This window comes from Periophthalmus magnuspinnatus, chromosome 2 (assembly GCF_009829125.3).
Source record: "Periophthalmus magnuspinnatus isolate fPerMag1 chromosome 2, fPerMag1.2.pri, whole genome shotgun sequence".
NCBI classification, from domain to species: Eukaryota; Metazoa; Chordata; class Actinopteri; order Gobiiformes; family Gobiidae; genus Periophthalmus; species Periophthalmus magnuspinnatus.
This window is the reverse complement of record NC_047127.1, coordinates 7,902,629-7,915,014: the sequence shown is the minus strand read 5'-3', so window position 1 is coordinate 7,915,014 and position 12,386 is coordinate 7,902,629. Positions and strand designations below refer to the sequence as shown.

The 12,386-nt window shown below is 38.9% G+C and overlaps 1 protein-coding gene across 2 annotated transcripts in view; it reads left to right on the top strand.

The window, feature by feature from the left end:
- LOC117382474 (nck-associated protein 5-like) overlaps window positions 1–12,386 on the top strand; it is a 229,866-nt gene that overhangs the window by 66,872 nt on the left and 150,608 nt on the right. For both annotated transcript variants that reach the window (XM_055227102.1, XM_033979660.2), the window contains one exon: window positions 3,333–3,406. In XM_055227102.1, coding sequence (XP_055083077.1) covers window positions 3,333–3,406 — 74 coding nt within the window. The remainder of the gene's footprint in view (window positions 1–3,332; window positions 3,407–12,386) is intronic.

Genomic DNA, 12,386 nt, shown 5'->3' with positions numbered 1-12,386 from the left:
ACACATCCACTGACACATCATTCCGTGTTGGAAGCTTATCTCGCCCGGACAGATGCTCTCATTGATCCTGCTGTCTGAGGTCTTTGGTAATTGAAAAACATGCATTCCCACGCAGAGTTCAAGGGGCCACCCATCTCCGCCAATGAGAAGGTCACCGCGCTTATCCTTAGACTAAGATATCTACCGGCGAAGATATTACCCATACGTCATGCATTATAGATACGCTCAAATTAAGTCTGCAGATTCAAAACCAGTGCCATATTTATAATTAGATAGAAATTTAATGAGAAAGAATAGGCGATGCGCGGTAGTTGAAAGGAATTTTTGAAGCCCCCGTTAAATGAGGCACGGGTCAAAAATGGGTCAGTAGGACAGCAAATTGTATCAAAGCGGATGGTGTACATTAGCAGGCTATAGCTAGGTTAAGCGTTTATGGTTTATTAAAAAAGTTAAGATTCTTGGTTTGTTTAACATCACAGGTTTTAAATTTTGAATGTTCCTTTTGCCTTTTCTGATTTAAAGATGTGTTCTGCGGAGAGCAATGTAAATTTATGGTACATTATTAAAACTTGTAATTTTTTTTTGAGGAGGACCTATATCGGAATATTGGTGAAATAGTTTAATATGACAACATTTTATTTATTTATTTTTTTAGCCATCTAATTTGCTTAAAACCTTTTTTAATTTTGTACTGTGAAATCTTACAGTAGTCTCAGAAATATGCCCAAAAAAAGAGCAAAAAAAAAAAAGTTTCCATCATTTTGATTGATCTCAATCTTCACTTTTATTTTGTCTTATTAAAGAGAATAAAAATGACTTTCAGTATTAACTTCCTGAACATAACCAAGACAGAAGTTTAATAATTGGAGTAAAAAAAAAAACAAAACCCTGGACTCTGCTCCAAGCCTCATACTTTTACTGAGAGATGATTGGCTGTAGACCTCTCCATTAAAAAAGGACCAAAACTGAACACTGACAACCAAAAATGACTGAATCTCGATTTCAATTTACTCGGGTAACCTTTTTTCATCCAATCAGGCACATTGTTACTAGGAATCATGCGTAACCAACTGCCTGACCCTATTCCTGACACTTAATTCTCTATTTTGCTGTATTTTCAAGAGTGACAAAAAAAGCAAATAGTAGGCAGAGATTGGAGAACAAGTGCATGTTCTATGGAGCTCAACAGTGACTGCCCATCTCCTGGTTTCAGAACTTTATTTCCTCATTAACTTCCAAAAAAAAAAAAAAATAAAAAAAAAAAAATTAAAGTTTGAAAGCTTTCTCATGGCTAATCCGCTGTGTTGTAATAAATGGCCACAACGCCTATAATTTAATTTAAAATCTGCTTCTGAAACTTCATAAACTGCTAAATTATTAAAACATTTTGCCGAATCTCGCGTTTTAAATGTGCTTTTTGGGCTTAAAAGCTTAGATGGCATGTAGCTGATTTGCCTTTGAACCTTTGAATTTTTTGAAAATTCTATGGGAAAAAAATATGGAAAACTTTCTTCCAGAACCGGAGCACTGTTGAGCTCCATCCCAGAAAGTTCTTTTTCTGTCATGGAGCAATATCACAACGGCAAGGAGATTTTAAGTAGGCCGGGCTAAAAGTTTAAACTAAAACATGTTCCTGACTCATGGTTTGAAATGAGGTACAAGGGCTTGTCCCACCCTACAGAATATTTGACTTTTTATTTTATTGGTCCAGTCCTGAAACATACAGATATATTTTTTTAAGCAAATCAGACATCTTGTAAACTTTTGTAATCTGTAGATCATAATCCCACATGTTGGGTACTACTTCAACACATTTCTAACATATTTTTTTGATCTATTCCCCTGGTAACGCCCATCTGCTCCTTACAGCTCTAAAGGTAGATGACCATAGTACAGCCTTAGCATCTGTTTTCCCCATCTCTGTCTGTCCCTCTTAGCTCAGTCCACACAGGAGCAGTAGCACGCTTCGTAAATGTACGCTATTCCCATGTGGCATTACCGAACCGCTGTCGAAGGGCCAGCGCTGTGATCCGCTCCAGAGGTGCTCCCGAGTTACACCGTGAAACGTAGAACAAATGGATTTATACCCGCGTTAAAACTCTGCTTCAGTAGTGGAAATAAAGTCCGAGCCAAAGTGACTGTCCAACAGCTTGAAAACAGAGGAAGAAAGTAGCCGCTTGCTTGTGCGTTAAATCTGAACTTGTGCTCCAGTGTGGCAGTATTAAAAAGTGTGGCGTAGTGGCTTAAGCAGTCACCATATAACTGGAGAGTTTCTGGTTTGAGTCCCACATGTGTACTATGTTCCCGAGCATAATATTTAATCTTTCAAGTATTGTGCTCCCCAGTTACATTGATGGTGGAGGTCATCTGGCATTTAAATGTGCATAAGAAAAAGTAGCAGTAATCATGATAATGATAGTATTAGTTTTAGCCCTTAGGAGTAGTGGGGAGGGCATCTGGTGTACATTTTTAGTGCATTCATCGTAAACAGGGTAAACAGTAGTAGATGTAGTAGTAGTAGTAGTGGGGAGGGTATCTGGTATAAAAATCAAAAAGCATGGGGTTCTGGGTGTAGTTGTGGTAGTAGAAGTAGTAGTAATAGTAGTAGGGATGGCATCTGGTATAACAATCTGCCATAGGAAAAAGTGCCAGAAATCATGATACCAATATTCAATTTATTAGTATATATATTATATTATGTATTAGTTTATTCAATATTCAAAAATATGTAGTTCTGGTGGTAGTAGTAGTACTAAACCAGTATCTAGTTTGTTCAGTTCTTCTTGCGTGGGTCTTTTTGTTTCTAGTAGCAGTAGTAGTAGTGGTAGTGGTAGTAGTTGTAACAGTTGTAGTAGTTGTAGTAGTAAACCAATATCTAGTTCATTCAGTTCTTCTACCTTGCCTGTCTTTGTTTTCTAGTAGTCATAGTAGTGGTAGTAGTAGTGGTGGTGGTGGTGGTGGTTGTAGTTGTAGTTGTAGTAGTGGTACTGGTGGTAGTAGTTGTAGTAGTAAACCAATATCTAGTTTAAGTTCTTCTTGCCTGGGTCTCTTTGTTTGTAGTAGTAGTAGTAGTAGTAGTAGTAGTAGTAGTAGTAGTAGTAGTAGTAGTAGTAGTAGTAGTAGTAGTAGTAGTAGTAGTAGTAGTAGTAGTAGTAGTAGTAGTAGTAGTAGTAGTAGTAGTAGTAGTAGTAGTAGTAGTAGTAGTAGTAGTAGTAGTAGTAGTAGTATCAGTAGTATCAAACCCATATCTAGTTTGTTCAGTTCTTCTGGCTTGGGTCTCTTTGTTTCTAATTCCCATTCTTCACACTTATTATGTGCTTTGTCTCCTTCAGGAATACATGGACGCCAACAAATGCATCGACGAGCTGCTGAGACAACTGGAGGAGGAGCGCCGCAATGTCCGACGGTAAGCCGACGCCTCCCAAGCAGATGTTTTAAAGTTTCGGAATATCAACAGATGTCTACAATCTATTTTACCAAACAATGTCCGGTTCAGACAAGCGCCAGCCATTTTGCTTCTTCGCCCCAATCAAAAGCAATGGAGAGGTTACGGAAAAGCTAATGACGTTGCCCTACCCATGCACCTATCATTTAGCCACAAGAAAGGACAGGCAATTTTTAAACTTCAAACTTGAATGGGAGCCCGATTCAGCCAGTTGAAGTAATTTTCCTCCCCAGTGAGCAGCGAGGGCGAAGGGGTCAAAAAGTGGGTGGCTAGCTAGGATGGATGACCAATGACCAGCAACCTTTGGCAGTCCGACGCAGACGACTTCACAAAAGGGTGCAAAGGAATGACCCTCCGAGCCCAAGTCGTCTCCTCCCTCCGTTAGGACACAGGAGACGTATAAGGTGACATCCGAAGTGACCTAAAAGGACATAAGGACACGCTATAGTGCTCCCTTGTGAGTTGGGAGCCGTGAACTTGCGCATAGGTCACGATAAAGTAGGGAAAATCTAATTGCGTCTTTTTGATTCCGATGTCCGTTTTTGAAATATAGGAAGACCAACCGCGATGTTTTGGGGGCTTTGGTCTCAACGTTTTTCCAGTCTATTGTTCATAGATTCAATTAGTATGATAAAACGGTCAAGGAATGCAATTTATTTTTACTGGGGTTGACAATGTGGCCTTGTCTAAATGATAACTGTTGCGCGTTACAATTTGACCAGTGGCAAAGTTCAAGGTCCAGAGGGAGACTGAAGCGTTCACTCATCCAGACTTCTTATATTGTAATGCTTCTAAGATATGAGAAATGTTAGGTTTTCTATGTCCATGTCATGTTTTTTATTTATAGGATCCTTATTACACCATTTCTGATCGATGTTATAATGTTGTTTCCCCATCAAAAACATCCCTGGAGTTGTGTTTTGTCTCATCCACCCAAATCCAGCATATTTAGGCTGGATTTGAGTTCTTCTCTCAAACAGAAAACACTCTGTTCCACCTTGTGATGTCATGTGGTAATACAGGAAGTGCTCCACTGCGTTTTTAAACTCCTTACAGCCCTGGAATTACCTATTTCTTCTGAACTAAAGGTAAAAAGTAGCTGTTAAGTTGAACATCACAAGGTGGAACAGAGCATTTTGAGCTTTGGAGATGTGGACAGACTAATAATAATAATGATAAATGGTTACTCAAACATGTGTGAATGAAACAAAACACAACTCCAGGTATGTTTTTGAGGAGGTAACACCATTATAACATGGTCAATTTTACGTAATATAGGTCTTTTAGTAGGCCTATTTCAACAATTGTGAGGATTTTCTGTTTGGTAGAATATAATGTGTCCATGTGTTGATGTTGCGTCTTTGTGTTGTGTGTTGCGTGTTGCTAATGTAACCAGATGGAAGAAAAGGAAAGGCTTGGCAATTGTAGCAACCAATCGTGAGCTCATCCCTGTGACAATGTGCTATTTTGGTCATATCGTGATTCACTATTTCTCTATTTAATGAAGCTCTGCACTCAAACACAGCCATTTTTCCCTTCTCTAAGGCTCTGAGTGAGTGATGCCTTGATTTATCACAGTTAAGCATGAATTTTCAGAAAAAGCTGATGATTTAATTCACCTCTTAATAGGCAGTGGAATAAGACATAGTTTATGGATTGTATTAAAATCGAAATTGCGTTCTAGCTCCAAGAAAATCATGATATAAATGTTTTCTCATATCAACCCAACCTCTGTATGGTGGCGTAGTATTAAATGCTGGTGTCCTGACTTTTTCAAACTTTTGCGTCACAATTTAGGTACGTGTAGAGAATCCAAAAGACTGTATTTTCATTTTTATATGTATATTTAGGACATTTTACTGTTACATTAGGCTCATACATGTGCAGATATATTGTGGAGCAATCACAGAACTTCGTGTCTGAAGCATTTTGACGCAAAGTAACTTGTAACAGTGACAGGTCATTGTGTTCTTGGGCAAGACAATTAACCTACCTCAACCCCAGTGTCTGCGTACATTGGTGTATGAATATTTGTGTGAATGGGTGAGTGGTTCCTTGATGTAAAGTGCTTTGAGTGACTCGAAGGTGGAAAAGCAACATATAAAAATGCGACCATTTACCGTACTTACTGCCATTAATTATAACTTATATTTTAATCAGAGAAAGACTAGACGCCAAGACTAACCAAGCAAAGCCAAGTTTAATGTTTGTCAGTCTTGGATAGAACGTTTGTCTGTCATCTTGAGTCTCTGCCAGTCTTTTGGGACATGGCAACACTCCACATTATATTAAAAAAAAAAACAGATTCAAAACATCTCCAGATCCCCTACTTCTTAATGCACATAATTTCAAAATGTCCCAGTAGACCCTTCACAACAGTCGAAAAAAACAAAACCCCTACTCCACCTCCTCCTTATTAGGTAGCATCTTGGAACTACAATTTGGGGCCCATCAATCCATCAAGAACAGAGAAAGAAGTCTTCAGATTCCATTGGTTCTCCCCATGACCCAGTGACCCAGTGCGTTCAGGCGCCCCTCTGCGGAGCATTATTGGGCACTTTCACAGCACACCACACAATCATGAACAATTATGAGCTCCCGCTGAAAGAATCTGGGACAATGTAGAGCGTGGGTGCCAAATGGTGGACGTAAAGTTTTATTGCGTGTTTTGGACTGTGTTTGCTTTAGGAATGTAAGGAATGAGCTTAATTTCAATACGTTGTAATTTGTAGGCGTTGGCTTTTTAGAATATTTTTCCTAATAGTCATTTTTGTAAGCGTATCCAGTTTTTTTTTTACATGTTTGGGTTGTCAAAGGTAGCGAAAATCTGATACTAAGCGATACTAAAAATGGAATCGAAAGTAGATACTCATTTGAACAAGTATCGATACTAAAACAAGTCACATTCACAGGACAGAAATGAACCTTTCCTGAATAGCCGTAGAATGATCTTGAGCTGTATCAGAACACGTATAAGACACATAGACCAGTATACACCCATGGACCATTGTAGGACTACACCAATAATCCCACAGTGGTAGTATAAAATAAAGTACTACCATTTAATATTGAAAATGATGGTGCAGCTCAACAGTCCCACCCACTTCAAAGTCGACCTCGGTTCTGTAAGTAAAATTTCCAATAATTTTTTCCATAGACTTTTATTTGTTCAAAGATATCGCAGAGGCTAACCAACAATGTGGTAACTAATATTCATAACGCAGTTGTTTTAAGGCCAAAAAGCACATTTAAAACACAAGATTGAGGAAAATATTTTAATAACTTAGTGGTTTATAAAGATTCAGAAACAGATTTCTCATAAAATTATAGGTCTTGTGGTCATAAGTGGCCACGTAGCCTTGAGCAAACTTTCGACCTTTTGATAGGCTAGTATCGAAATCCAGTTTGAAATGTTTGTGTCGTTATAACACTATTGGACACCATTTCCATATTCCACCATATTTCTGGGGACTTATTAGGGCTGCATCAGTGAATCATAATAATCACACCTAGTTTTTGACTGTTTTAATGATTGTTCTCTGGAAACAAAGTGTAACAGACACCATTTGCCACGAAGACATGATTTTAAATGAGACAAAAATATAGATATTGTGATTTTTTTAATGTAAATTACTCTTCATTTGTAAATATTTCCTTTTAAAACACTTCAATCTGGCATATTTTAACTGGTTACATTTAATTAAAAAAGTCCCCGTCAGAAATCTTAACAAAAGCAAATAAAAAAGCAAACTTGTCAACCATTAAGAAAACAAACATTTTATTAAACCTTGCTTGTGTAAAACAAAGTGCACAAGAACCTCAGCTGTTGTTTTGATGTGTCGATTAAATCAGGCTAAAAATAGTCGCTAACATTGCTAGATAACATCAACATTGAGGTCACCAAAATATATAGTGAGGAATAAAAGAAATGATGACTGGACTAAAAACAAAGAGGAGCACTTCTGCACTAACTATGGAATAGATCAGAAAATATGCATGAATGAAACAAAACACACTATGTTTTTGATGGAAGCCAAATTATGACCAAATCTTTTTTTCATGGTCCATTTTGCTTTTGAAATCAATTGTGAAATATAGGTTATACTTAGAATATGATGATGCTATTGTAACACAAGCTTCGGTTACTGTTCCATTCTCCTCCCTGGCAGACGTCTCGACCCAAACCCCACGTCTTCATCCAAACTGCCATCCCCATCTTTCCCCGTTATTGTCTGATATGTCAAACCCATGCGCCTCCTACATCTAATTCAATGAGCTCTCACACAGGCGCCGTCTCCTCCACTCCCGGCTCTCCATCACCGCCCTGGGATCCCGCGCTTTAGCTATTCACCGCTAGCACGTCCTTGACACGCGGAGACAAAAGCGGTGTCAACATCACCCCGAGCCAGTCCAAATACAGTAGCGTTATAGAGACGTGATGAGGGACACTTGTGGGGGACATATGGACAGAGAGGCGAGCGGGACAGCGGGGAAAAGAGCTGACCTGGTTCTGAAGAGCTGCTGCGTCACTGTCTCGTGACAAAGTGTGAGGCCCATAATCTCACCCCGGATTAAAACAATGGAGTGGATTGAACTCTTGTTTTCAAAGAGTAGGTTCACAATGAAATGTGCAAGTTCAGAGTGGATTATTACAATTTCATGTACTAAAATGAATAGTAAATTGTTAATCATTTTTATTCTTCTTGCAACAACATTTTTATTAAAGGTCCTATATTACGCAAAATTGACTCATGTGAGGTTTAAACCATGTTAGAATGTTATTAGTTCATCAAAAATATACTTGGATTTGTGTTTTGTTTCCTTCGCACGTGTTTGAGTAACCCTTTATTATTAGTCTGTCCACATCTTCAAAGGACAAAATGCTCTGTTCCACCTTGTGATGTCATGAAGTGGTAGTTTTCAAGTTAACTGCTACCTTTTACCTTTAGTTCAGTAAAGATGGACAACTCCAAGGCTGAAACTATCCAAGTGATTCTAGCGAAGTTGTACAGAGTTTAAAAACAGCTGAGCAATTCCTGTTTTGCCACATGATGACATCACAAGGTGGAACAGAGTGTTTTCTGTTTGAGAGAAGAACTCAGCCTAAATATGTAGGATTTGGATGTTAAACATGTTAAAATGAAACAAAACACAACTCCAGGTCTGTTTGTGATGACGAAACAACATTATCACAGATCAGAAAATAGTGTAATATGAGCCCTTTAAAAACCCCAACAGAAAATAAAGTCAAGTATCAGTACAGTATGTAACTTTCTGAAAGAGTTAAATCTATATTTCACAACATTCTCCATGGAGATATAAGAAGAGTCGGGTTTGTGGACATGCAATACAAGGCAATGCAGGAAGGATGCAGGTTTTTCAGTGAAATATAAACAACAAAAATGAAAAAAATACTTTGACTTTTTGTGCCTTTACTATACAATGTAAAAAATGAACAGTTTCTTCTACAGTTTTTTCTAAATTCATGTCAACATTTTTACAATTAACGTAATATTTGTAATTTGTATTAGTGACGAGCAGTACTAGGGAGTCTTACTTCAATCCGATACCAAGTAATACTACAGTGAGTATTGCAACATCCATCCAAAACCGATACCAATGAACTTTGTATTAAAATGCATTGACAATATTCTGAACCGATTCCAAAAATACACAGGTGTGCAGATAAACTCGCATTAAAACTCATTGATAGTTGCGAGTCCCACCTGATCCTACCTTTTTTAGTTCTTAATTCATATTTTTTTTGTTAAGCATCTGTAGTAGCTTCTATTGACCTTATTACATCACAAGTCAAGCCTCATTCACCGCCGCCAAACCTCTTCACCTGCCAATTCTCCCCGTGTGGAGCAGATGGCGTTTGTCTGACCCTACCCACACCTTTTCCTCAAACCAGGAGAGACAACCCTCCAACAGGCATCAGCAGGAGGTGTGTGTGTGGGGGGGGGGCTCCGACTGCCTACCCAGCTGGGGCCCAAGCACGCTCCATCCAGGGGTCTCTCTCTACATCTGCGTCCGAGCCAGGGAGCGCATTAGCTGGGACATCTGCTGATCAATACACTATTTGTCATGTCGGTAGTGCGATGGTGCCGCGGTGGAAGAATGGGCAGAGGCAGGGGTCAGATCAAATGTGAGCTTTAGTCCAGGGGATTATGGGTAATGGGGGTGTTCTTTGTGGAAGTGAATTTGCCTGTGGGCCAAATTGAAAATTGACCACTTTAAGTCCAGAGGAGATTAATGCGTCATGGTAATGTGCATGTCTCTTGAGTCACTTTTATCATATATGTTGTCGTTAACATTTGCCTGCAGGATGTCGAGCTGTACGTACCGTAGACTGTACGAAGAAGTGGACTAAGCGAGGGTGACGTTACTTATAGCGTTGAACTCCAGTCAAATGAAGCTCATCAAGGTTAGCAGTTATGGGGCGAATTTGGAGTCGAGTTCTGTATTTGGAATTCCGCCCCCGAGTATCATAGCAACCAAAGAGCCAATCCAGAACGAGACTTTTGAAGTTAACGACCCCTCTAGCCCACACTGCTGGTTTAGCAAGGAGTGGTCGGTTAGCAAAGCTGTCAATCGAACCTGTTGGTAACGATAGCAGGAGTGACCTTGGGGAAAAGATGTTATTAATGTTCATATCTTGATTTACACAATAGCAAAATAAAAATGTAGAGCGGGTTAATACAAACATTTTACGACTAAAATGACGAGTCTGACAGCAGCAGTTACAGAGAGAGGGGTGACAGTTTTTCAATAGAAACTGAGTTGGAGCCAGTCGATGGAGCTGGAAGCGCGCCCCTTGTTCACTTTCTATTTGAAATGCCGCGGCTAGTAGGTTAGTTAGTTTATGGTAGGTATTGATATGTCTCTTAACATGTATGTCATATGTTCAAGTTTATATTTTGCCATTTTAACTTTGCATTTCTAAAGTGTTTTGTGATAAGTTATAAGCCATATATAAATATATTTGTAATGTATTCTATTCTATTAGGGATGCACAATACCAATAATGTATCAGATGTTGGCACCAGTCCAGGATCGGTGCCAACATCTGATACATTATTGGATCAGATAGCTGGATCTGTGTCAATTCCATTATATCGACTTTTAATTAGATGATGTTTAAAGGTTCTGTATCACACAAAAGTGACTCTTGAGTCTTATTACCTCATCAAAAACATACCCAGAGTTGTGTATTGTTTCATTCACACACGCTTGAGTAATTCTTTATTGTTAGGCTGTTAACATCTCCAAGCTCAAAATGCTCTGTTCCAACTTCTTTAAAAATACAGTGGAGCACTTCCTGTATTACCACATATTTATTATAGTTTTAAAACCTGCAGTATGAGCAAACAAAAATAAACAAATAAAAACAGCTAAGAAAAAAAAAATTGATTCAGTTGTTTCTGTTGAACAAATTTCAGCACAAATCTTTATCAAAATCACTACATTTGAAGCTTTAAAAGTCCTGAAAATTGCCGCAAAATACTTTTACTTTCTACTCTTTAAATACATTTTTAAACAGGTAATTTAATACAAGTAGATTATTTCATGTAATACTTTTACTTGAGTATGGTTTGCGCTGGTATCTGTACTTTTACTTACAAAATTGAGTACTTTTTCCACCACTGACAATAACAAACTTAAGAGTGATCTAAACGATATCACCATAGCTAATTGTTGTTACTCATGTAAGGTGTGTGCTGAAATCCCTGCAGTTATCTTAAGGTACACTCCTTGATTACAATTTGGATTAGCTTGTTTTGGCGAATTGCCCCCCTGTTAGACCTTCATTTCCCCTCCTGCGATTTCGACAAGCTTAATCCCAAGAAAGAATTTCATAATTACTAGTCAATACCTTATGAAGCCAAATCTGCTAAAGCTCTTTGCAAATTCGTCTGTCTGGCCCATTTGACTACAAGGAACATGTGTCCTCAAAGACTCCTGCTCACTGGCGGCCATCTTTGTACAGTACATGAAAGACCTAGGAAGCCATCGCCCCAGCCATGCCTTCTACCACTCTAATAGGATAAGTTGCCCAGCCTAATGCAATAATTTGATCCTAGTATGCTTCCATAGCCCGGATCTACCCTTCTGAAGTGAATGACCAAGGGGCTAATCCGAGCATTTGGAGGTCACTTAGAAGCTAGGGGAGCAAGGAAATCAATGGTTTCATCGTGGCCGCTGGAATGTGCACTTGACGCCTTTGAAAATAGTTCCCTTAAGATCCCGTTGGATGTTAAAACACTCCAGACAGAGCCCATAAAAGGAGATTGGCTTTCATGTGATATCTGGAGGTAGACACATTTTGGATCGGGGGCTCTGAACTTTGGGGGTCCTGGCAATAAATCAGCAAATAATGCGGGGGAAAATGTGTTGGAATCGATAATCCTTCAAATTCGTGCAACTTGAACAAGTAAAGACGCTGTACCAGATTTTGACTTGTCTTAAAAACGTGTCTAAACGATTTGAAGTCGGTTGGTCCAAAGTTATGCCTCTCCTAACTATTCACCACGATGAGTTTATAAGAGCTTTTCACAACCTTCAGTGACCAGCGCAGAGTCGAGCCGTCACGGTAAAGCTAACAACAACTAGCATGGTAACTGTGCACGTCTCTGGCAACACGATGACTTATTTTGACCTCAAGAGCTGCTTATACTGTATATCTGTACTGGGGCAAGGCACATTTTGCTCAAATACATGGAAAAATAAGACTACTGACGTGCTCTCAGACTGTTTTTAATCCATATAAATGTGTCCTAATTTGTTCGACTCGCAAGCCGATCTGAAAGCGTTTTATATATTTAAACGTATAGATAGGGCACGGCGTATTTTGATATCTGTATTCCTTTGCACATCTTGTTTACCACATTATTCCAGTCGGTGTTGTTGTTATCGGCCGCTCTCGGTTGATCCCTATTCC